The sequence below is a fragment of the Amphiura filiformis genome, chromosome 11, assembly GCF_039555335.1.
Source record: "Amphiura filiformis chromosome 11, Afil_fr2py, whole genome shotgun sequence".
Taxonomy (NCBI): Eukaryota; Metazoa; Echinodermata; class Ophiuroidea; order Amphilepidida; family Amphiuridae; genus Amphiura; species Amphiura filiformis.
The window spans coordinates 4,783,737-4,811,452 of record NC_092638.1 but is presented as its reverse complement, the minus strand read 5'-3'; the positions used below and the strand labels follow the sequence as shown (position 1 = coordinate 4,811,452).

General features: G+C 35.6%; 2 protein-coding genes across 4 annotated transcripts in view; one reads left to right on the top strand and one right to left on the bottom strand.

Moving 5' to 3' along the window:
• The window catches only part of LOC140164243 (HEAT repeat-containing protein 6-like), a 386,072-nt gene that overhangs the window by 15,634 nt on the left and 342,722 nt on the right, over positions 1-27,716 (top strand). For all 3 annotated transcript variants that reach the window (XM_072187509.1, XM_072187510.1, XM_072187511.1), the window contains 9 exons: positions 10,583-10,678; positions 12,593-13,105; positions 13,798-13,920; positions 14,648-14,724; positions 15,984-16,113; positions 16,753-16,852; positions 18,427-18,913; positions 19,344-19,521; positions 20,466-20,561. In XM_072187509.1, the coding sequence (XP_072043610.1) occupies positions 10,583-10,678; positions 12,593-13,105; positions 13,798-13,920; positions 14,648-14,724; positions 15,984-16,113; positions 16,753-16,852; positions 18,427-18,913; positions 19,344-19,521; positions 20,466-20,561 (1,800 nt within the window). The remainder of the gene's footprint in view (positions 1-10,582; positions 10,679-12,592; positions 13,106-13,797; positions 13,921-14,647; positions 14,725-15,983; positions 16,114-16,752; positions 16,853-18,426; positions 18,914-19,343; positions 19,522-20,465; positions 20,562-27,716) is intronic.
• On the bottom strand, positions 2,352-4,682 carry LOC140164245 (uncharacterized). Its single transcript, XM_072187512.1, has one exon. It carries the CDS (start codon positions 4,616-4,618, stop codon positions 3,092-3,094), a length of 1,527 nt encoding a protein of 508 aa, XP_072043613.1. The 5' UTR covers positions 4,619-4,682; the 3' UTR covers positions 2,352-3,091.

Below are 27,716 nucleotides of genomic sequence, written 5' to 3'. Positions count from 1 at the left end.
TCAAGGTCTAATGAGGTCAACTTGTAAAAATAGGCTAAAAATGAAAATAACGACCAGCTACAGGGTGTGGGTGTTGCCAAGTTCGAAATGACTCGTGTGAGATCGGCAGGTTGTCTCAAAAATAATATTGTTATACATGTAAGTATGGATATATTGTATTAGAATAACATGATTTTTCATTTCAATGCCAAGATTTTTAATAGAAGCATATGGTGAAATAACAGATTTCTGTCTACACTTTATACAAACATATATCAACAGTCAGTGCAGGTTATAGTTTCTATACTTTCTACTATATTTGCTTGGATTACAGTACCTAGAATTAAGATTTACTACTTTACAATGTTATACACACTAAATTAAAAAAATATAAAATTAGGCTAATTTTGTTGAATCCTTAAATAATCAAGATTTGGACTGGTAACTTCTCAGAGTTACCATCCCGACCTGTCTGGCAAATTTTGGAAGCTTACGGAATAAGAAAATGTGCCTTTTCTAAATGGGACCAAGTTTCAAAATGGAAGCAGAGGTGTGTGCTTTGTGAAACCTGCTGAGCACTTTCTTTCCTTTTGCAACATTTTTGGTGGATATAGCAAACAAACTAGATATTTTTTGTAGCAACAACATTGCAAACTGGTAGCCACAACTACAAATGTGGGAAATTGGCAAAAATGCTTAAAAAATCGTGATATTTTGCAAGGGTAACAGGCTCTCGATTTTACAATCAAAACATGGAAAGAATAAGTCAAAATTCTTGTAATTTTCAGATATTCTATGGATAAAATTTATGTTTGCACTAAATTGCCTGCTTTTGTTACATCTTATGGACAACCAAAAAATCTGGTGGACAACCAGAAATTACAACTTGGTTGTCCATGGGACAACCCCTTTTATTTTCTTAATTCGGGACACTGGTTATTGGGTTACATGGTCCCTATGGTCCCTTACCCTGTCTACTGACTTTGCTTACCACTATTTCTATTTTATTTTATTTATTTATTTGAGCATACCCTTTTGGAACAGCAGCACATGTGTAAATTGGCTATGCGTTCATACGAGGGGGTATCCAAAAGTTTTTGACATCACCCAGAAGGAAAAGAGCTATATTGATGAAATTTTGTCAGTGTAATCACTGGTCCTTATGTACATTATGGTCCAAAAATGGTTTCATTAGTATGTTTACTTTCTTCACAAGTGGCGCTAGATGGGCAATAGGCGCATAACCTTTTCACGATAAGATCCTCCACTTTCTTGAGTTTTTTCACTGTGGCCACATCATCCGTAAGGGATGGACGTCCACTTCTTGGCTTATCTGTGAGGGACATGTGGCCAGTTTGGAAATTCCTTTTTCAAAAAGCAACAGTGCCATATGATGGGCAATCATCACCGTAGATAGCTTTCATTTCATCATAGATTTTCTGAGCATTGTAGGCCTAACCCTTCAAATGCAGGAACTGAATCATGCTGCATGCCTCAATTTTCACCATCTTGTAGGTTATGCGCCTACTGCCCATCTAGCGCCACCTGTAAAGAAAGTAAACATACTAATGAAACCATTTTTGGACCATAATGTACATAAGGACCAGTGATTACACTGACAAAATTTCATCAATATAGCTCTTTTTCTTCTAGGTGATGTCAAAAACTTTTGGATACCCCTCGTATATATAATAATCATACATATTATAATAGTAATAATAATTATAGAAATACATATGTGACCCGTTCTGACAAAACCAGGAACAAGTCACATTTTGATATGTCATGATTTGAATAAAAATGTAAGACAAAAAGCTTTAAAATAATACCAAAATTATATAAATAGCACCAATACTTTTCAAGATATGGATAATTTTGTAAATGATACCTTGATATTTTTTCAAATTGCTATTCTGAGTTATGGGCCAATTAGTTTCCTGCCTTACACATGATTGAATAGAGATTATCATAGTTCAACTGTTATTTATTGATTAATTAAACCTCTTTTCAATAAATACTATCAAGGATTTGAAAGTCCACTTAGTCCCACAGGCCACAGTCAAATACCATGAAATTAAGAATTCCAAAATTTGATTTTTTTTAATGGGAATGTCATCTTTAAATGCCTATAACTCAAAAACAATATCTGGTGACTTGTTCCGGGTTTTGTTGGAGCTGGTCACATATGAAGAACAATAAGAGGAAATAATAAAATATAAAATATGTACTATGTTTAACATAAACCTCATACTCCCACTCACCCCACATATATTCCTGCATATAATGTTCCTTAAAATTAACCAACATACCACCCAAACAACCCAACACCCCCTACCCCTACACCTACATACCCACCCCCACACACCACATACCACACATACCTCCAATACACAATATCAAACGTATGCACATGCAGACCTATACAACAGTATACATAAATTTCATATTGCAATGACAACAAAATATATACACAAACAATTTATTATAAAAAAAGACTGGCATTTACTTATTAAATTATATTGTGATACATAATTAAACACAAAAGAGAGATACACTTGAATTTAACATTTCCTTAAGAGTCAAGGATACACTGTGGATATGTACACTGTAGGTCAGGAATATTTTAGAAAGGATTTACAAAATAAATATCAAAACTATTACCACCTTCTTCCCAACTTATGGGGATACCTAGCATTATGAATTACAAACCCACACTGGTGGTGTGGCAATATTATGTTAATAACTGCATATCACTTGTTGGGAGTGAAATTGTACAAAGTAAAGCACACTTACTGTGGGGCTTGTGCATTAGACACATCATCATCTCAGTACAACTACAAGTGCACAAGTGCAGGGATATAAATCTTCAGGAAATTTCCTGATTTCAGGAAATTTTGCTTTGATTTCCCTGTGCAAAGTATAGAGAAATACACATTTTCAGGAAATTATGTTAGTGCTTGTTTTCATCCCTGCAAGTGTATTTATTTTAAACTTATTTCATATACGAGACAAAATTCCATGATTTTTGCTATTTATTTTGAGGGAGCATCTAAATTGACATGGGTATTATGTAGAACTATGAATTGCATAGATATTGAACACACCCTACTCCTCATCCTCCCGCTCCTAATCTATTGATTTGATGAATAGGTCTTATCATCATGGTTGATGTCTTTAATGATTGATTATGTTTCCAAGTGCTCCAAGTCATACCTGACCAATGTCTTTCTGTCAGGCCAAAGTATCTTCCATTCAGGTCAGAATAATCACAGCTACCATACCACCAGGCACCTTCCCAGGCTTGAGTACAACTCCGATGAAAATGAACTTTATCATGGGTTGTGAACTGACTGTTATTATGTCTGGCCATTGAGTCCCCAGCTGTCCCATTGTATGACCCTATAGTAAGTCTATAATTAGATGCTTCATCACCAATATTGAAGGACTGATAATTAGCATAAGCTGTTTCACCATTGAAATCTTCTAATAGGATCATAAGTTCCCAAGATCCAGAGCTTGTCAGTAGATGTAACAATTGTAGCCCCGCCCAGAACTCTCCCTCTAAGCTTCCAAAGCCCGCAACATATTCATCCCATCCACGATAGAAGTCGAGGGAGCCATTGAAGCGTCGCTGGAATACAGTCCAACCACCCCCATCAGTTCCAGTGTCACAATATACATCAACCAACAAGCCAGTGCGTGGGGTTACTGTGTAGATTCCAGAATACCCTTGTGTTAGGTTGAGATCTGAGCATCCATGTAAAATGTTAGTTACATGTAGCAAAATTCTGTTTTGTCCAAGAAATTCTCTGGTGAGAATGTCAGTCAAGTATTCAATTTGTCGATTTTGCATCTCTAAAAGTTTGACTGCTTGCTCATCTGCTAAGAGGTCCGTACTGCTAACAACAGCTGTTGAATTTTGATTTAACAGCTCAATCTGAGTGGCTTGCTGGTCTAGTACAAGTGGTAACGATTGGGAGATGTTCTCAAGAGTTTCTTGCTGCTTCTCTAGTACAGACACTACAGTATTCATGGTGGATGACATGTTCTGCAACTGTTGAGTTTGCATCTGCATAAGGGCTGCTACTTGGTTGAAAGTATTTGCCATCTGTGATTGGGTGTTGCTCATCTGTGATTGGGTGTTGCTCATCTGTGATTGGGTGTTGCTTATCTGAGCCAAAGTAGCAAGAATCTGAGTTTGGCTTTGACTCATCTCAGTCAGAGTATCACGAGTCTGACTTTGAGTGTCAGCCATCTGAGTAACAGTGTTCAAAGTCTGACTTTGAGTGTCAGCCATCTGAGTAACAGTGTTCAAAGTCTGATTTTGAGTATCGGCCATCTGAGTAACAGCGTTCAAAGTCTGATTTTGCGTGTCAGCCATCCGAGTAACAGTGTCACTCATCTGTGTCAAGGTGTGACGTTGATTCTCATGAGTTACAAGCTGACTTCGAAGTAGACTAGTGGTTTCTTGCAGGACAGAAGTCATGTTAGTAGACGTATCATTGACATTCTGCAATAGAGAGATAGTCTGTTGAAATCCAGGGCCTATGGCTATTATTTGACCATGGACTACACCAAGTGTTGCCATACATGTAGTGATGAAAGCGGTGACTGCAAACTTGATCACAAACACCGCCATGATCAACTTTTCAATGATGATATTTTTAATTTAATTTTTGTTGGAACCAATATAATTTTTGCACTGTTAATACACTGAAGGTAAACTCTATGCACAAACTGGTTCAATCTAGTTTTGCAGTTGGGTATTTAGCAATATATTTGTGTGTATAACAATGACATGTATATTTCCTGGTTCATGCAAGTTCAATTGTCGCATTGAAAAGCAAGTGTCTTTATTTTCTTTATTTTTATGCTTCTGTGCGTTTGACGTCAACAAAAAGTGCAACACTGAATAGAGGGTGTGCCTGGAAATCAATAATTTTATATATTTTACTATGGTAATGAAGGCGGAAACAACAATGTTGTATGATTGTTACAGTTTACAATGTAGTGTGCAGACTTTTTTTCAATCTGTACAGTTAAATTAGTATTACACAAAGGGAAAGAAACATTCTTCTTGTGTAAAACCAACTTTATTCAGATTCATCAAACTTAAAGTACACAAATAAATGGCCATTACTGGACCCCCCCCTTCAAAGAACCATTTTCCAAATCCAATGGGCTTGCACACATCAGGTCATTTGGAGACAAAATATCAACAAATACAAATTGAATGAATGTATTTTGTTGACCTTGATCAAAATCATTTGTTTTCAATGAATGCTTAATTGATCATGCCGGAGAAAGCCAGGCAGTGGCAGGAACATCAAGGTTGTCCGAATTTGCCCATATTTGGTGTAGTAGGGGTGCTTGATGAAACATTCTCACTGAAACTTTTTCAGGATTCTGACCCCCCTTGTTAAGGGTTTATAGCCCTTATTTGTTTTGGTACAATCTACACCCTTAAAAATGGATGAATTTTTCCTGAATTTAAGCCAATTTTGTAGTCTCATTTTTTCACAAGTGGTTGAAGTTATTTAAATAAATTAAGTATTTGTAGGAAACATCTACCCTGGGCATTACAGGGAACAATTGACATTCAACCAACCCCTATCATTTGGTTCTAGGGGGTGTCTAAACATACCCCCCTCAAAATGTCTTAAAAAATTGAATTTTTAGTTGATGAATTCAAATGCAAATATAAAAAATATACATCAAAATTTTGAATTTTTGTTGGTGTCATTAGAGTGACCCAACATGTGGCTGTGAGAAACAAATTAGAATATCTTGGGGCGGTGTTGCTTTTTTTTAGAAAATACAGTGTTTCTATGTGATATTTTTAACAATATTACAAACTGAAAATATTGTAATATTAATGAAATATGTGATTATTTCAACTACATACTTTATTTAGAGCTGGTTATTAAGTTGTGTACGGTTTTAAACTTTAATATCATGGATAACAAAAGCAAAATGTTACTAAAATTTAAGTGTTTCTAGAATTTATTTGATCTAAAATGAGAAAAACCTAAAATACTTGGTCAAACACTCAGGAATTTTCAAGAACAGTTTGATTGAACAAACCGTTTATGAACATATTCAAACAAAAGTAAGAAATAAACAATTATTTGGTAAGCAGCACTCCCTTAGGATTTAAATCATGATCATACAACATTACTTAGCATCAACATATAAATATGAGTTATTATAGACCTAGCAATTCAGTTTTTTATTAGTGCATAATCATGATGACACTTTGCATGTTACCGTTCTTTTCGACGCCTAATTGTACTACATGTAGCTGAGGACAGGCAAGTGTCAAAATGATATTCTAGCTTACACATAAGAAGTTGTATGGAATTGAATGTGCAATGTTTTACATTGCTTTGAGGAATCGCTACATTAAGATCCATGTATTGTTGTTTTCACGCTGCTTTTGGAAATGTTGATAACGATCGGAGCCTTCTCAAATTGTCACAACGTAGACCATGCCTTATTTGCTTTGTTTTTAACGATTGTAATATACAATATAATTGTAATACAAAAATTATTACCTCATTATACCTCATTCATTCTAGTGAACATTATAGTTAACAAATAATAATTCAAGCAACCCTTATCATTTGGCCTCCCTCAGAACTTCTTTAAAATTTTCATTTTTATTACATGAATTCACAAGCATTCTATATACAGAATATACATCCAAATTTTGTTTTGTTTTGATCTTCCTCTAAATGAACCAACCTTGGGCTGTAGGCCTAGTCTGTGGGAAACAAATCGGATTATCTTTGGATGGTGTTGCTTGGTTTAATAGAAAATTCAGTGTTTCTATATGGTATTTTAGCAAGATCACAAACTGAAAATCTCCGTTAAGGAAGCACATGTCTTTTAAGGTATTTCTTCATTATAAAGTTGACTAAAGTTATCAAGCTGATAATAAATGGAAAAATAAACATTACCAAACCTTTAAAATGTAGATGTTTCTATATCTCATTTGATTAAACAATCATAAAGCTGAAAGATATCGTATGTCTTTCATGCATTAAGCCATGTTGCACGATACTAAAATCGAATGAACATGATGTATGCCAGAATCTTATGCAAGAATAGTATCATAAGAATAAATATTCTTATGTAGATCTTGAGGTTCATTTGCTTCAGCAACAAGTGTCAACATTATTTTTGAGTTGACTTGACATCTAAAGATCTTGTTTGGAGCTGAAAGTGCAAATTTACATTCCTCTAAGCCATCTACAAATTGTCACAACGTAGATTGGCTGTGCACTTATTTGCTTTGTTTACAAATATCACAATCAGCCTATAAATAATATAATGTAAGAAAACAAAATGTTACCTCATACTGATGTTTGAAATACAATTATCATGGCATTGTTGAAAATGTCTATTAACAAGTTACAAAGTAACCACTAAAGAAAAAAAAACAAAGCAGGATACTCGCAATATTAATTTTGGGTATCTCAAATGGAAATCTGTTACTTTTTGTTGGACATTGCAAAAAAGACAAGATTCTTGGATTTTACTCTCAATCGTCCATTGATATTTCTGATCCTGATAATCATGATAATATAGAACAACTCATCCCAACTTACCCAATATTTTATTGAAAAGTATACAATTTTATACATCAAATATTTCAAGCACAATCTAAGTATTCCAGCCAGAATAGATACTTTGATTTTTACATGTTTTACTTCTCAAGTATTTATGATGTCTTGCAGTTATATTATTTCCAGTTCAAAGATGCATGCAGAAGCATTCATAGGTCATTTTGTGACTGTGCAAGTTAGCTAGGTTATTTTATTCTCAGGAACAAATAACATAACATGTCTGATATCACAATGTTCCAAGAAGTTTGCTTTTTAATAAACAAAATATGGATTGGTACCAATCGTTTTAATACAACCTGTATATCTCGCATGTAAATGTAGGCCTATGAATTACATTCCAGACAGATGGCCAAAAATACATTTCTAAAATTTGACCTCTGCATGACCTTTGACCTGACCCCTGCAAAATGTTCCTCTGGTCATGAGGTTTGTTGTCACTGAGTTTGAGCCCCATACCCCTTACCAATGTCCAGAAAAAGGATAAGATTTGACCCCAGATAACCTTTGACATGACCCCTGCAAAGTGTTCCAAAATATTCCCCTAGTCATTAAGTTTGTTGTCACAGAGTTTGAGTCCCGTACCCCTTACAGATGTACAGAAAATGCATTTCTAAAATTTGACCTCTGCATGACCTTTGCCCTGACCCCTGTAAAATGTTCCCCTGGTCATGAGATTTGTTGTCACCGAGTTTGAGCCCCATACCCCTTACGGATGTTGAGATAATGCAATTATAAGATTTTACCCCCTTAATGACCTTTGACTTCAATTCTTTGTTCAACTTTTAGACATTAGCTAAAGCCGATGCAGGTATTCACGTGACGGCATTGTGTTATGTAATATGTGGAAGAAGAAGCATTTTGAGTGAAAATCACATTTTGGCCATAATGACCTTTGGATGACCTTTGACCCCAGGTTGGTCATGTAACATGTGTGACCCCACCCATTGGTCCTTGTGACCAAATAATGGTTACATTGGCCTATAGCATATGGCTACGATGGCTCATTACGAGTTTGACAGAAGAAAGAAAGAAAAACTGTCCAAAAACAGTACAATCGTCAAATTGGTCAAATTGGAAATTTGCGATTGTAATTGAATAAAATCCTGGTTTGATTTAGTGAATACTTCAGTATTTATAAGGCAGTTGCAGTTCAAGCAGTATATCTAAATTGAAGATCATAAAAGACCATATCTGCCCCAGCTACTAGCCAGGCCTACTAGAACTACGTCCTATGGCTAAAATTCTTGGGCACTTGCAGTATAGTGTTTCTAGAATAATTATGAATAATTATTTGTGAATGTATCAAGCTATTATCACAGTAGCCAACTAATATCATAGTTTCTTACTCACAACATTGAGGGCTTTTAGGCATACTTTTTATTAATATAAAAACAATATAATGATATAATTAAAAATGCATACACAATAGGCCTACATAATGGACCTACATTTATATTGCAATTTTGTTCATCATGGTTTATCACAAGGTAGTCTTGTATTCAGTATTTCTGTTTTGTATTTTACTCAGAGAGCTAAATATGAATTGTTTTGTATTTAGAAACACTTCTGCAGACTTGACATGATTCTGTTTAGAAAAATCTAAAACAATGTCACCATATCAAAACATTTTAAGCATTTTAAGACTAAAAATAGAATTGTCACATTCAGTTTCCTCCAGTTGTTATACTCACAATATCATTTTCAAGCAATTTATTAGGCGAAAATACTGTCTAGAAACACCAATTTTATGCAAATTTGTTACACCGCCCGAATCTACCATTTATTGTTTGGAGTAGACCAATATAGCCTCAAAATGTTGACATTAAAAAAAATCAATATTTAAGATGTATATTTTCATAAAAGGGCTTTAAAAATTACCCTTTTTTTTACATTTTTTAAAAATGCTAAAGAGGGGTAACATTGATGACCCCCTCCTGAAAACCCAAGACCCCAATCATTGCAATTTTAAGTTCTATATTTCAAATAAACTATGCTCTTGACAAATATTTCAAAATAAAATCCAATCAAAAGGTTGCTGATAGAAAAATAACTTCATAAACTTTGCCCTTTTTCAAATGTTTTCACAGCAATTTACCTGAGTCAAAAGCCCCAAATTAGGGGTACCCATATCTCCCTACCCAGGGGGGTCAGGTGGGTCTAGTCTGGCATGTGAAAATATGTCATCCAGTACATCAATCTTACAAAGTATGAACCGATTTGGCCAACCTTCATGTTCCCAGATTTTGTCATATTGCCTGGATCTCTCTGGCATGGACAATTAAGGGTAGACAACAATCCCCGAAATATGTCTTGAAACATTAAAGCGTCTTTAGGGAAAATAAGTCCCCCACTCCCCGTGCAATGTTGAAAGCGTGCAAATGTGTTCAGCGTGTCTCCAAAGTGTCGCAACATTGAATGATGGGGGGTGAGGAAGGGAAAAGTGTTAATTGATGGCCCAGCTTTCTTTTAAATCCAAATATTGAACATTTTTATCCACAAAAAAAATACACTTTTGATTTCATTCAAGATGCCTAAAGCGTTTCAAGGACATATTTCGGGGATTGTAGGTATTGTTGGTCGAAGCAACCAAAAATAAAATCAATTTTCATTATCTATATCAATATATTAAGTCGTATACAGACTCCGAGTATTGTACGTAAAATATTGTATGTAACATATCTACGTTATTTAATCTATTGACATTCTATTTCCAGTAATGTTTAAGTTGTAACGAATGTTTCATGACGAAAAATCGATAATATGTTACATATAATATCTAGCAGAAATATATTATTGATTTTATGTCATCAAACATTCGTTAGAACAAAAACATTACTGGAAATAGAATGGCAATAGATTAAATAACGTAGATATGTTACATACAATATTTTACATACAATAAAAAGTCTGAATACTGCTTTATTGAAAAATAACACTTTGATGTTTTGTCAATATTGTGTGTTGTATTTTCTCAGATTTTGTTAAGTGCTCTCAGGGGATTACAGAATGTGCTAGCAGCATCTAAAGAAGTGCATCATGATCAACTGGGTGCATTACTTGCTGCCATGAAGGTAAGTTCAAATGTGTTAGCAGCATCTAAAGAAGTGCATCATGACCAGCTGGGTGCATTACTTGCTGCCATGAAGGTATGTTCAAATGTGTTAGCAGCATCTAAAGAAGTGCATCATGACCAACTGGGTGCATAACTCGCTGCCATGAAGGTAAGTTCAAATGTGCTAGCAGCATCTAAAGAAGTGCATCATGACCAACTGGGTGCATTACTCGCTGCCATGAAGGTATGTTCAAATGTGTTAGCAGCCTCTAAAGAAGTGCATCATGACCAACTGGGTGCATTACTTGCTGCCATGAAGGTAAGTTCAAATGTGTTAGCAGCATCTAAAGAAGTGCATCATGACCAACTGGGTGCATTACTTGCTGCCATGAAGGTAAGTTCAAATGTGCTAGCAGCATCTAAAGAAGTGCATGATGACCAACTGGGTGCATTACTTGCTGCCATGAAGGTAAGTTCAAATGTGTTAGCAGCATCTAAAGAAGTGCATGATGACCAACTGGGTGCATTACTTGCTGCCATGAAGGTAAGTTCAAATGTGTTAGCAGCATCTAAAGAAGTGCATGATGACCAACTGGGTGCATTACTTGCTGCCATGAAGGTAAGTTCAAATGTGTTAGCAGCATCTAAAGAAGTGCATCATGATCAACTGGGTGCATTACTTGCTGCCATGAAGGTAAGTTCAAATGTGTTAGCAGCATCTAAAGAAGTGCATGATGACCAACTGGGTGCATTACTTGCTGCCATGAAGGTAAGTTCAAATGTGTTAGCAGCATCTAAAGAAGTGCATCATGATCAACTGGGTGCATTACTTGCTGCCATGAAGGTAAGAAAGAAGTGCATCATGACCAACTGGGTGCATTACTTGCTGCCATGAAGGTAAGAAAGAAGTGCATCATGACCAACTGGGTGCATTACTCGCTGCCATGAAGGTATGTTGTGTTCAATTCTTTTTTAAAGTTCTCTATTTTTACTTTACTTTAGCTATATACTCTCATGAAAGAGATAATATTGTTGATTTGCCAAGCCAGAACACCCTAAAATTCATCAATATGCATTTATTGCACTTCCGAATCAACATGCAGGGTGTCCCTGAAAGAATTGTATCATCAGAAACTTTTAATTTTTTTGGTATTTTAATACCCAAACCAAATATTACTAAGCAGTGTGGTTGAGGAATAAAACTTCTATCACATACTTTTTGAATTTTGAAAATTAACCACTTCGTTCTTATAATGTAAGAATTTCACGATGATACTTCATTTGCAACCCATTCAATGGATTCAAATAGCAATCAATGGTCTGTATCTGGAGCACCAATCACTGCGCTTGAGTCATCTTTTGTCATTGATTGATATTTGAATCTTTAGAACGGATTGAAAATTTGTTATTTTCGAAAAATTCTTATATTTCAAGAGCTGAGCAGGCAAAATTCAAAAAGTATGTGATAGCTACTATTTAGTTCTGATTGGTTTGGGCATTAAAATACTTCAAAATTAAAGTTTCCGACGATACATTTTTTCAATGACACCCTGTAGATGTGCTAATGAAGCAAACAAAAGCAACCATGAAAACAATCTGATAAAAACAAAATTTGATATCATAATTAAAAGTTAGGATAAAAGTCCAATTGAGTGAGGTCGTTGACCTCAGAAACCATGGTTAACCTACATAGCAGAATCAACAGGTTTTTCCCCATGATTTTACCAAATTGTTTCTTTGAAATTTTCACATGTAAAAACACAATTTTTTTGAATAAAAAAAAAAGTAAATTGATTCAAATCAAAAATTCTGATTTAATGAAATAAATCTATTTATTTATTTATTTTTTAATCAAAAAAATTGCCAACTCTGACCTGTAATATAAGATGTGTTTGAAAAATACTTATTAATCTGTGCATAATTTTTTTTCCAGGGTTACATGCTGTACGGCTTACCAGGCATAGGCACAGCAATCCATGTTCCTTCTACTTTATACCCTTCCTCTTTCTTTCAATATGATATCGGTGCATCACCGCCTGCCAAGTCTACTGCAGCAGCCATGGATCAAGGAGTCAGTCTCAGACCAGGGGGAGGAGGTTCCAAACCTGGAAGTACCCCAAAGGCATCATCCAAGAAGAGTAAGAAAAAGAAGAGCAAAAGCAGGCAAGGAGACAGGGAGGAACAGGGAGCAGCCCAAGATGGAGACTCCTATGGGGGTGACAAGACAGCTGGTACTCCTTCCACCACTACTCCCTCTGCTACAGGTGCACAAGAGGGGGAGCATAGTGCAAGCTTGGAAGTGCCTTCCCTTTGGCCTGCATGGGGGAGAGTTAGTAGCTCTGAGTCTGAGTATTCTGATACAGAAGGAGGGCAGGCAGCAAAAATGAGATCGGCAACTTCAAAGATACGACAAGCTGCTTTAGCTTGTCTCCATGCTACAGTGAAGGTAATATAATTTGCATGCAATATTCTGTAGATGATCTGTTACATGAAAATACCTTGTTCCAAAGGTCAAATGCAAATCTACCAAGTAGAAAGTGGGCCCTATCAGTTCAATTTTGGTCAAATTATTTTTTGTGTGTCAAATGAAAGGAAAATGCCCCAACACGCCTTCTGATACTTCCCTTATGTACAATGCTTTAATGTTTGTAAAATTTTCAAAAAGCAACACCATTTTCTTTGTAGATTCTGTTAATTTTGAAACTGTTTTTTGTACCTCATGCAAAATGACAAAAGGTTTTGACTTTCGAGGTCATATTTTCATATGAGGTTTTTTGCTGCCCAGTGACGTATGTTGACATGTACCATTTCAAATATTTGAGTGCAGATAATGTTGTAGACAATTTGTTTGAACTGGATCTATGACTGAAATGATATTTTGTGACATTTTGGTCAAAAAGCTTGAAACTTTAGTCAAAAGCCTGATATTTTGATAGTAAGCTACAAAAAAAATGAGAAAATATTACAAGCTCCAAGCTTAATGCCTTACTGTTGACAACCCTGTGTTGAAGAAGCATTGTGACAGATTGATTGGACCAACTTCTCCGTCCAAGCCATGGGGATATATGTTACTTACATCGATCACATCTTTGTTGTTAAGGGTTTTTTTTTCCTTCTTTTTCTCATTTTTTTCTCCAGAACACAGAGAAGAGAGTAGTATTTGGATACTGGTCAGCCTTTATACCTGATGCGCCACCAGGGAAGGGCCATCCACATGCACAGACTTTGTTTACTAGCATGCTGAAGGATCCTGCACCTAAGGTAAAATTAAACTATTTATGCTAAGTTATAAATACACAATTAGCTACAAGGTGGAACAGGAAATATCACAACAAAACTCCCATAATTCACCTGTATGAGTTGGGAAGGTCCTTACTTTTACATATAACAACATTTTGATTGGTCAATAGCAAGGGCATTTTTGCAGCAGATGTACATGGTAATGGTAATGGAGAGTTGACTTAAGCCCAGGATATAGTCCAAGAACCAACAGTCGCCAGGGCTGTAGCTGTGCCGGTCGGCACCGGTCGGGGCCAACCGGCACTAAAAAGAAATTACAATTTTTTCCACAAATGATTTTTTCACCATAAAAAGAGTAAAAAAATATTTTAGGGGGGTATACTCCCTAGCCCATTCCCAGATCCTTCATGTTTGCTAAAAAGAATGTGCCCGAGCCAGCGCTCTAATTGGATAGTAAAATTAGCCGGCACTCAACTGGGCTAGCTATAACCCTGACAGTCACTGTGAAGAACTGAAAATGCAATATCTGCCAGAATGGGAATATGCCTGTAAAGATGTCTGACTATACCAGGTCTTTTAAGCAATAAATCAATTTGTCTAAAAAGTAAGTTAGGCAACATCTTACTCCCCACTGATAAATTATTTGAACTGCATAATATTTTGCACATCAAGTTTTTTTGGCGGAAATTGTATTAATTAGTAATTGTCTGATACAATTGTGATAATGTAGTATGTATTCCTTTTGCAGGTGCGAGTTGGCAGTGTAGTTGTATTGGGCAGTTTCCTGGATGGCTCCAAGCAATTTCTTGCTGCTGCTGATGATAGGTATGTTGATAATGAAACATATTGTAATTTATAGGAAGCAATTTTGATCCCCTCAAATTCATGTACATTCAATGCATAGCAAAATGATGATTTGTGTATAATATTTGGCAATCACAAGCTGAATGAATCCCTTGCCAAAGAAAATCAATTTTGATTGAACATGTAGGTTTTTTTTTTCAATTTAAATCCTTTTTGTGACCCAATCAATCTATTGAGGAAAACGTGTCCAACTTTGTTATGAGATGAATTACCATTCCTGTTCTTTATTGTTTAAGATCAAATGCGACACAATCAAGGGAAATGAGTCGGATGTCGCTAATATCGATTTTGAGATATTGGCAAAGAAAGCATTAAAATTCTTTTGTTTTATATTGTTTTCAATGGTTGATAAATTGATATAACTCTGTAAAGAAAAGTTGTATCAACATACGTTTTCAGTTTCTGAAAGCTCTAAATGTCCTTTATAGAAAAATATGTAAAACCCATTTTCGACATGTGACTCATTCCCCTTGATCATGTCACAAATTTTTGATTTACATTTTGATGAGCATTTACATAAAATGAAAGGGGATTAAAAGTTATAAATAAAATTGAATATTACTTCACTATAGACCAGAATAAAAGAATTTTTAAACTTCAACACTACTAAATTTGATCGCTTACCGTGGACGCTTTTACAGTATCAACTGGGGCCTCAGCCGGATGTTATGGTTTTGATAATTTATGGCTTAACAACATTGGATGACGTCACATTTTTAGATGACATCAACAGTGTTTCCCCCCCTCATACCCCTGGAGGTCTTGGGAATGAGATGGTTGTGCCAAACTGGATCTAAGTCCAATCGAGTGTCTCTGTTCAAGTTTGGTCCTTTTTCCTGATGTGAATAGCTGCTAGGACCCTTCTGGAAAATTCTTTGGGTTCTTTTTCCAGCACTTTTATGTTTTCCCAGTCTATTTGATGGGAGTAATTACTCCTTGAGATATGCTCATGTACAGCAGATTTTGGACCAGCAGCCTTTGATTTGTGCCCTGATAATAGTTCTCTATCATAAATGGAAACATTTGATAATTGGCTTTGCGCAACATTGCCAATATTTTGAATGATTGTGTCACATTTACAATAGAGTTACACTGCAAGTGTTACACTTTATGCTGTATTCATTATTAAATCATAGAAAATCTGCCAGTCACATAAAATGCACTTGACATATAAACTAGTAGTTTTTCAGTAACATATCAGATTATCATTTCTCCCACAGGATTCAAAACCGACCAGCTTTCACTCCATTCTCCTCAATCCTAGCATCAACTATCAAGGAGATACATCGCTGTCTGTTACTAGCTCTGGTTGCAGAAACATTCTCAACAACAATCACTCAACTCATTAAGGTAGTTTGCAATTGGTAGCTGAGTGACATTTTTTGTGTTAATATTTCTATTTCTGAGTCTCGTTCATGTTTATACATTGCTGTGTAAAGTAAGTTTTGAAAATGTAAGTTTATGACTATTTCCTTAAATTTCCCCCTTAGGCTCAAATTTACTTAGTAGTATTTACTAGTATTTCCCATCTTGTATTTACTGCCATGGTTTTACCGCCAACCCTGCCTTTATGTCAAAGAGTTAATACCATACCATAAAGATTAGCCTAATGGCGCATATGAGCTCGCTTGACATAACTGGAATTTTAGGCACAAACTAAAAGTGCCCTCCCATAAAAATCCCACCAACAAATAAGGGCATGGACCCTAAATTAATTCTTATTTGGATTTTTAGAGGGAAGAGCACGATATTTGTATGTGAAATTTACCCAAGGCAAAGCAGCTAATGTGCGCAATTAAGCGAATCTTTACAGTATATTCATAAAGATGAGCTTCTAGCATTTTATTGTAGTTTGTCATGATAGCAATATGCAAGTTTATCCCTCTGAGATGAAGTTAGTTCAAGTCATAGAACACTTTTGTCATTTTTTTGTAACTAACATTTTTTACAGTTTCTTATTGTTTTCAGTATTTCCTTTTTTGTTTGCAGTGTTTATCTATACTTGTTCAGAATGTGCCATACCATAAGCTGAGTGAAGGTCTACTAACCAGGATTATCAAGGCTATTAAACCTTTCTTCACACACAAAGGTATGTTTGTAAAGGATTGGCAACATCAACACCATATTTCACATAATTAGGCACCAGAAACAAATATGTTCGATCTTTGGATCAACCGTCGATATTTATATTGGTCAATATCCCTACGGCACAACTTACTATTTTATCACATTTGACAATAGTAAATTAATTGATTTCATAAATAATAAGGATCAACCAAGCATCGATGGTCGATCGAAAGATTGAACTAATTTGTTTCTATTGCCTTAGCAAGCCAATGGACTTAACCTTCATAAGTGCACCCAATTCAGTGGATCTGGTTAAAAATCTGATAAAAATGGTTTGGGATGATGGTTTCCATGGTAATAACACCTGTATATTAGGTAGAGGACTCGAGGCAGAGTGCCCCTAGTTGGCTTTGACCGAGCTGGCTAGATCAGACAGAAATTGGGCCAATATTGCAATGCGCATCTTTGTTTTGGCCTATTTTAAACCAAACTTCAACTTGATTATATAGGCCAAAAATAGTGTGAAATGTTTCCTAATATGTCATTTTACATATAGAGGCCGTCAGCGTGGCGTCATATGCCGCCATCTTGTGGGTACACGCTGCGATGGTCATTCGATCTGCATGCGTGAACAACAAAATCGCTGCATCAACACGTGATAACAGCTGCGTGGCAAGCTGCGCCCTACGCGTAGCGTCCGATGCATGAACACGCAGATCATTTGTACCCACAAGATGGCGAAAGGCTGACGGCCTCTATTGTGCCAAAATGGTGCAATCATTGATTATAAGCACATAAACATTATTATCGGTATTTTATAATGATGAACTTTTTTTATTATAAACTTGATAGTCTTGCTTTGGATAGATAACCTGTATTTGCCACCATATAGTAAATATACAACTGTTCCATAATTCTGGACATGTGAATCCAGCATTGTCCTCTGTCACATAGGAATCAACTTTCATGATTATTCCCAGACATCTGGAAACTACTTCTCTGTTTGATGTTTTGTTGAATGACAGGTATAAATGGGTTATTCAGCTGAGATCCATACACCCCTGTAGAAAACATTACATTAATCTCTCACACAGGGAGTGTAGATTTCAAGTGGAATCAGCCATTCAGGTAACCCCGTTTGAATTTCACACTCCCTGTGTGGGAGATTAAGGTCATGTCTTCCATAGCGGGAGTGTGGATTTCAAGTGGAATTGCCCAATAAAGCAAACAGGTGTAGTTGAGGAGGTACTGTATAAGTGGTAATTTTCACGAGAGTTTTATTTTTGCGAATTTCGCGATTAGAGCTCCAACCGCGAAAATAACACCTCACGAATATATGCAATAATGTATTACAAGTATAGGGAAGGACTGGGCAATCGTGAAAATAACATTCGTGAAAATGTGTCTCTCACTCCAAATCGCGAAAATAACTGCACACGAAAATTACCACTTATACAGTACTTGATTAGAGCCTCTGTGCTCATGGATTTGTTATATTGGAAACAGATGCAAACTTATGAATAAATGGGCTGTAAGTATAGTGATGATTAGGTTAGATAAAAGAAAATCAATAATTATTGCATTTTATTCCATCAGATAACAATGTAAGGACAGCCTGCCTGACCTGCATGGGTGCAATATTGGCCAACAATCCTCCCCTTCCTGAAATCACCAGCATCCTCCAGACCGCAGACCTACCAATGACATCCGCATCACAGCAAGGAGGAGGAAGCTCATGGAGACCAAGGAGTGAGGCGGACCAAGTGTTGGATTGGCGCAAAGGAACCAGGAGTGAAGCTGATGATGTGAAGAACCAAGTGAAAGATGAAGGAACCGATAGGAATGTAGAACCTAGCTTGAATGCATTAAACATCCAAGATTCTTCACCAAGGCAAGGAACGTCAGCTGATGTATCTGGAGGTCTAGGTGCTGGGAAAGTGCATGACTCAGGCGCAGAAATGGATGTTGAGGAGAAGGCAGCTGGTGGTGCTGATGATGGGGTTATACCATGGGTTGTGAAGTGGTGTGGGAATGTGGTACTAGATGATGAGGAGGCAGCCACTGATGGTAGTCACACTGACAGGTGAGAAAGGTTAAAGGGATTCAGGATTTAGTTTATTTGTAAACAATAGTATTGTAAGTTTCTTTTTACAGAAGCTGCATTTTTGTATTTTACTCATTCCTGAATATTACCATCAGTAAATATTTGATACAGAATGAAAATTATTGAGGTATTTTGGTCAGGTCACTGCAAACTGTGTGAACTAACCCGGACTCCACTGTCGGTAAAATCAAGCCAGTATTTACCCTTCTACTCTATGGGAGGTTTCCATTGTCACTGTGCTGGCCATACGACACATGCATTTCCATTTGACAGGTTTACGCCCCAAATATCTACTTATGTTTATCCACAGGGGTGTGAAATAAACAAGCACAAACAAACAAAAAGACTGAAAAGTTGAAATTTCACTAACAATCTCTTTATGATCTTTGATCGTTTGTTAAATTTACAGGTCTCAATCAAGTAGTTCACATGAAGCACTGCCAGTCAAGTTAGAAGCCCTGCAAGTGCTAACACAGCTTGTTAAAGGTTACTTTCCAACCATAAGACACATCCTAAATCATCTATGTGGAATCATCATCAGCTGCTTACAGGACAAAGATGGCTCCATCAAATTACATGGTTTGAAGGTAGGATTCTGTCATTCTTGATCACAATTGGAGATTCCAGTTGAAATCCATACACCTCCTGTGGAAGACATGACCTTGATATCCCACATAGGGAGTGTGAATTTCAAATGAGGTTACCTGAACAGGTGGCTCCATTTGAAAACTACACCTCTTGTGTGGGAGATTTAAGTCATGTTTTCCATAGGGGTGTATCGATTTCAATTGGAATAGCCCAATTATTGATGATCTTAGATCTAAAAGGGGTTTGAGTCAAAAAATCATAAAATGGAGCTACAGTTTGTCCACTTTGAAGTATGAAGTAATGTGCACACATTTTGCGTAAGCGTAAAGTGCGTCGCGTATTAAGACACTTTGCGGTGCGGTGTCGCACTGCATCATACTGCATTGCGGTATTACAATAAAGTTAAATACATTTTGACTTGGAAATGCGACGAGTTGCAGTGAGTTGCGGCAAAAAGTAATTGATATATTGGCAACACACAGCACCACAAAGCAATTGGGGCATAGCATGAACGGACCTTAAGACACTTTACCTCGATTGTCCCACTCCACCCAGGTGTAACATGGTGGTAGTCGTACTGGTATCATTATTGTTGGCTGCCAAATGATGTGATAATATCCAATAGTGGCAGCGGAATATGTGTAAAGCACCGTGACAACTGTTCTAACAGTGATATATAAATGCCTACAGGTTTTTAGGTAACCTTAGTTGTTTTGTTATACCGTAGAATTACATCTACAAGCATATATTTTTTTTGGACACATGGATTATTGTAAGACAAATCTATTGTAATGTTTTTTGGAGGGTGTCTGCCTTAATGTCTCTTTCATTTTGAGTCATATATGCTTATAGATGGAATTCTACTGTATTTTTCTCATGTAATTTGCTGAATAAAATCTTGTATGATTTCTACCTACCCAGCAGTATGCCATTTATTTTGCAGGTTTTAGAGGAATTTGGAAAAGGCATGTTGCATTATGGGAAATCAGACCAGCCTTCTCCTGACGCACCTCCAGATGTACTTCTTGAATCAGAAGAGGTAGGTCTCACATAGAGAAGATATCTTACACTTCCCACAATGCATTTCACCCATTTCAATTTCCTGTGCTTATTTGTTATCTAGTGCAACATGGGGTGATAGTGACGAAATGTACTTTAATGAACAAAGCATATCTAGATCTTGAAAAGTATGTTTATTTCTTGACTATCGACCCTTGTTTTATAACCAGTCTATTCTCAAAATGAAAACAAAGGGAACCTGTACAAAGTAATGGGAGTATCATTTGATAAAATAAAATGATATATCATGTTGCAAAGGATTCTGGGAAGGGTAAGATATCCTCTCTGAGTCTCACTGAAGGTATTGTGTGTTTTGTTTTTGTCTTTGCAAGGGTAGCATTAATAATGTGTTTAAAATAACGGTGCTACTGTAGATGATACAGGATTATCCAGGGGAGTAGGCTATTCCAGTTGAAATTCACACACCCCCTATGGAAGACATGCCCTTAATCTCACACACAGGGGGTGTAGATGTCGAATGGAGGCACCCATTCAGATAACCCCATTTGCAATTCACACTCCCTGTGTGGATGATTATGGTCATGTCTTCTATAGGGGATGTATTGATTTCAACTGGAATAGCTGTTTATGATACTTCCAAGTAGGTTCTTGGACAAGAATGGCAATCTGCACTTTGTTTCACCTTTGGTTATTAATTATAGGTTTATAAATGTGTATCACTTGTTGAGAGAGGAATTGGACTCAATAATGCATGCATACTGAGATGTTGATGTATCCAATGCACGAGCCCTGCATGGAAGAGTACATTGGATGCATCAGTTGTGTCAAATATCTCGAGCAACAAGGAATCAGCATTTATTACCTATTTCATACACAACAGATAATTTCTGCAATTTCTGTTATTTTATATAAACTACTAAAAATATCGGAAAATTTGACCAATATCAACGCACACGCCTTCAAGAAGGGAACACACAGAGCGCAGTATGCAAAACTGTGAGTAAGCGCAATTATACAATATTTATGCACTCCATGTATTTTTCTAAGGGCTTTTACGTTTGTGTGTGAATCACACAAAAAAAAATTGCAGTGATTTATAGTGCACTACGCACAGGCACAATGCTTAGACGTTGATCTACAAGCCCCAGCATACTTTACAGGTTGTCACTGACCACTATGGCCCCACATCATTCCATAAACCATTATTATAAACCACAAACAAAAGTTAAAACTATTCTACATTGTAAAAAGACCAAAGACAACTAAAAGGGTTATTATGTCCATTCAAAATAACTTTATGTATATTATAACAATATTTATAAATCAACAGCTTTTCCAACAAATTGTGTATCATGTACAATCCATCTAATTTTATATGATTATTATCATGATTTTTTTCAGGATATTATATCCTATATGTGGCCCATTCTAACAAAACCAGGAACAAGTCGCATTTTTGACATTTCATGATTTGAATAAAAATGTAATCACTAGGCAATAAGCTTTAAAATGATACCAAAATTACTAAAATAGCATCAATACTTTTCAAGATATGGATAATTTTGTAAATGATACCTTGATATTTTTGCCAAATTGCTATTCTGTGTAATAGCCCAATTAGTATCTTGCCTTACACAGGTTTGAGTAGGGATTATCATAGTTCAACTGTTATTCATTGATGAATTAAACTTCTTTTTAATAAGTACTTTCAAGGATTTGAAAGTCCACCTAGTGCCACAGTCAAATACCATATCAATCAATCAATCTTTATTTTTCATCAATCTCATACAAACATTATATCAATATTATATACAATTATTGTGAATTAACAAGATTTGATGAAGGTAGGTACATCACAAAGCCGAGGCCTGATAACGATGTACTACCTTTTTTTACAAATAATTATAATTTAATCAAAACAACGAATATACACATAAACATAAAAATAAAAAAAAACGATTTACATAGAACCCATCTTAATTTACCATAATACAATTTTAAGCAAACAAATATTTTAGCAGTAGTATAGTATAGTATCAAGTAGTACAGTGAATAACATAATATGAATTATAAGAGGCATTATTTGTTTTCTTTGTATGTTAAGGTATCTAACCTTAACATACCATAAAATTAAGAATTCCAAAATTTGATTTTTTGGGGGGGATGTCATCTTTAAAGGCCTATAATTCAAAAACATGTCTGGCAACTTGTTCTGGGTTTTGTTGGAGCTGGTCACATACATCTAGTTTAGTATATTAATATATGTACATAGCAACAACAACAAAAGTAAACATTTAAAAACAGGGAATAAATCAGTGTATCAGATTTTTACCAAGTTTTCAAAAGTCATCAAATTATTATCAGCACTTTGATGCCCAATAATTTGGTATAACAAAATGCAACTGGTATTTACACTAATGGTCTAGTATTAGAAGACAATCTGACCCTACGTTAGGTCATAAGTCCATTATTACTCAGATTTAACGTGCTAATTATTGGTAAAAACAATGAAATACAAAAAATCTAAAAAAATTTAGTTTACTCTGAAAACGAAATATTAATGATTGGCTCAAACAAAAGACGTATTGTGTACTTTGCACACCTTGATCTAAAAAGAAAAAACATGCCATTTAGGGAGCAGTTTCAAAATTAAGAATAAATCATTCCATTGGCCTTAATAAGTTCATTCTATCCACATTGAAATTCAGAAGTATGAGTCGAGTTATTAATATTTATATCATACTAGCAAATGCAGCATGTGACAACAAAATAACTAGTGATTAAACCCGGGGTTCAAAGGCATGTAGCGATTTTTAAATCATTACCAGCGCTCAGTAAGACTAGCGATGTAGAATCAAAATTGTCATGAAGTCAACTTGTTGCAATTTGACCCTATGGTTTGCTAGCTACTTCTTCTTGATATATCAATAATTGCTTTTCCAATATTAAATCGATGGAAGTAAATAAAAGCAGTTTTACCTGCAGGCTTTTAAAAACGTTTTGTATATTTCAATGCTCATATGTTGCTGATTTGGTAGCCCAATTGTTGGGCAACTTTTCAGTGATTCGAACTGTGATTTCAACCTTAGATTTCGGCAACTTGGTCAGTGATAATCTTTCAGATACCAGACAAATATATTGTTTAGCCAAGTTTTTAGCTCTTCCTTGAAAGTACATATTTCAGGATTGGTGATGGTTGTGGGATATCAGCATAAGAACACCTCATCATATGTCTCAGTACAACTTTGAAATCTGGATGCTTAGTGGCATATATCATGAAATTAATGGCACTGTTAAGAAATGGACCAATTTTAATATAAAATCGGAAGTGTTCAGCATCAATAACATTCTTAATTGACACAAGAATGAAGTACGGAACAAAACAAATAAGAAATCCAACAACAACCACAAAGAGGTTTTTGGTGATCGCAAGCTCTTGTTTGGATATTCGTTTCCTTCTTCGACCTGCAATAGAATAATTGGGATCATGGCCCTCTGCAGTGATTGCAAGATCAGCTGAAGAACTTTGCATACTATAATTCTGTAAATTATCAGTTGGCGTACAGCTAGTAGAAAACCATGACAAATGTTGTTTCTGTTTCCGAAAGTGTTTTTTGACATATACATAGATCCAGATGTAACTTGCAACTATTGCTATGAGTGGGAGAAGAAGACCAACTGCATTTATTGTAATGACAAATAGATCTGTATGTTCATAGACAGCACATGCTAAGCCAAGTTTGTTATACCCAAAAGCAACATCTCCAGTTGCAAGAGGGATTAGAAGTGATACTGCTGGGATGACCCATGGTATCAACACAACAATCACAAGCTTCCAGGATGTAAAGATCTTCTGGTACCACATAGGTTTTGAGATGTGGATGAGTCGATTGATACCAATCATACCCAATGTCCACATGCTGGTTCCTACACAGGCATATATCATGAAACCGGTAAACTGACAAATCCAATAGGCCCCTGGTATTGGCCATTCATTTTTGCCAAGAAGACTGACAGTTAACCAGATAAGAGTAAAAGATGTCAACAGGTCTGTAATGCTCAAACTTGTCACAAATGCATTAGTTGGTGTCTGGAGTTTCTTTGAGAAAGCTACTGCAGCAATTATCATAGAGTTCCCAATAAGTCCAGTGATAGCTATCAATCCTATGAGGACTGCAACAAGAATTTGTTCCCAATACAAGACGTAACCTGGCAAGGATGAGTCAGTTACATTGGTAGTGGCATCGCCAATAGCCATGTTGTTGATGCAGGGAGTATTTGTTCAGATCCACAGTACAATAATTCTATAATCCAGTAAATCATGCCCAACATGCAGTGGTATAATAATAAGTACATGTATAAGAGATCTCACAGCTATTTCAGAACTCTTGTACACACCGATTGTTGTTGTAAGTTCATTGTCTTATTTTTGGTCTTGGTTTTCATCACATGGGTTTTCATTGTCATAGGTAAGCTCTCAAGGGAATTTGTTACCGATAGCTTTGTCTGTATCTGTTGTTGTAAACTGAAAACTTGAAGAAGTAGTTTTGGTTTTCATTTAATTTCCTCCTAATGTGTACATGATTTTGTGGTTTTTCATTGTGTTTTCATGTTCTCTATCCATCAAAGCAACATGATACAATATTATAGTTAGATACAGGATGTGTCGTTGGGTTCATTACATAGTGACGTATCGTAAGGAAAAGTGTATTTCGGAGAAAAACAAATTTAAAACAATTGTGAAAGGTTGTGTTGTTGTGTTTTTGAACTATTAAATTTTGAATTCACTGTATGAAAACTGTCCCTAAGCATGTCACCCTCTCTTGAGCCAACTTCATTGGCTCCCTGTCAGTGAGAGGATTGTATAAAAGACGCTGATTTATGTGTTTAAATCTCTGAATGGACTCTCTCCCAGTACATAACTAACTGCCTCACTGTGAAAAAAATCATCCCAGAGGGCAATGAAGACCCGCCGGCAGATAGTATTTCCTTCTTTGTGCCTCGCTCTAAGAAGGGTGCTGGTGGTAGAGCCTTTTCAGTGGCAGCTCCACGCTTGTGGAACACCTTACCGTTCATATCAGAAATGCTGCTACTCTTGAATCATTCAAAACTATGCTCAAGACATATCTGTTTCCATAATATTGTTTTCTGTATTTGATCATGTTTGCTATTCTTTTTAATATGCTTGTTGCGCTTGGTAGCCACAGGAAAAGGTGCATTATAAATTATGTTAGTTAAGTTAAGTTAAGTTATTCAAAGCACCTTCTTTTATTATTTATTTTTACTTCATGAGCTTTTATGGGTACAAGTAGTATGTGAAACGGAAAAATACTGTAAACAAATGAAAAAGGGCTTCACATATTGGTGTATTGTGCCACTATATGATGCATTTTTGTGTAAACAGGAAAACCTGCATCACATAGTGGTGTATTGTGCCATGATACACCACTATGTGATACACTTTTTAAGAAGAAAGTGCTTCACATAGTGATGTATGATGTGATGTACTTTTCCTACCTTTTTTACCATTATCTTATCATACACCAAATTAATTTTCAGCTCTAATCAATTAAAGCACGATGCTAGTTTTAATGTGCTCATCAATGGAAGCGCTGCGCTAGTTCTCTTGTTCATGAACACTTTGTGAACACATCAATAGGGTTTACAATGGAGCAAACTGCTACTTTTAAATTGGCATCTTCCTTGGGTATTTGGATTGTCATGTTTTTATTTCTAGAACAATTTCAACAAATGAGGTCTTAAATTTGAGCTAAAAGAATTATGACAATTGTGACATATCTGTCTTTGTTTAGGATATACAGGGGTTGAACATAACTGGTAGAAATATTGAAATGATTAATATGTAAATACACCAAAATACACAATAATTATAATAATGTGAAAAGTATGATGTAACATTTCTTTCTTTCTTTCTTTCTTTCTTTCTTTCTTTCTTTCTTTCTTTCTTCTTCCTTTCTTTCTTTCTTTCTTTCTTTCTTTCTTTCTTTCTTTCTTTCTTTCTTTCTTTCTTTCTTTCTTTCTTTCTTCCTTCCTTCCTTCCTTCCTTCCTTCCTCCTTCTTCCTCCCTCTCTTCCTTCCTTCCTTCCTTTCTTTCTTTCTTTCTTTCTTTCTTTCTTTCTTTCTTTCTTTCTTTCTTTCTTTCTTTCTTTCTTTCTTTCTTTCTTTCCTATTTAACCTGGGGTGACCAATCAATGCACTGGCACTGTTCTCCCTTGGTTCCCATAAATATTGAGATAAAAATAAATCTGATATACAGATGACTATATGGGGATTTTTCACACCTTTTCCTGTCTCTTTCCATTTGTCAATGTTATGTTTCCTTGTTTTGGTCAGCTGAATTTAGATTGGTTTGTAAGGTGCTCAGAATTTTTTCAATGGAAGGTGCTTCAAAAATCCGTTATGTTTAGCAATATATGATTATTAAATTGTACGCAAATTTGGAGAGATGTTTACTTCTTGATTTTAGTGTAAGTCACAATTTATAGAACTCCATGGAATACAGGTTGTAACAAACAAAAAATATACAATTTAGAAAAAAGTATTAGGCAAACATGTCACTTACTAATTGTTTTGAATTTTACTTGTTTGCCAAGGTAATTTCTTAAGCTTTTACATTTAAGGTAGAAACATCGGCTACGGTGTCATGCACAGATTTGATTTAAAATGATACAGGATGTGTAGTTGGGTGAGATAAACTTGCCTGCCAAGTTTTAATTTTTGCCAACAAAGCGTTTTTGAGTTATGCCATTTTTTATCATTAGAAAACCCCATTGACTTTGTACATAAAGTGTTTTTGACACTAAGCCTCGTTCACTAAAATTGGTAAAAGTTTGAAAATGGATACTATGTTTAAATATTATTTTTTCTCCTTTCTATCCCATTTATAGAACTGCTTTTTGGATCTTTTTATTACAAAAACATTATCAAATAATATTAGTGACTTTTTTCCAATATATTGGTCAGTAATATAGGGGATATTTGAAGGTAATGTTAGTACTTGCTAAAATTTTCTTGATTTGATCCAGAAACACTGAATGACCCAATTTCATAATTATTGTCTGAGCTAACCATAGGGCCAATTTTAACAAACAAGGTGTCATATGAAAGGTTATTAAATTTAGAAACTTTTCTCGCCAGCTTTTTTTTAATAAAG

Bases quoted from the DNA above. Each gene is read 5' to 3' on its own strand.
- LOC140164245 (XM_072187512.1), bottom strand. From the start codon at position 4,618: ATGGCGGTGTTTGTGATCAAGTTTGCAGTCACCGCTTTCATCACTACA.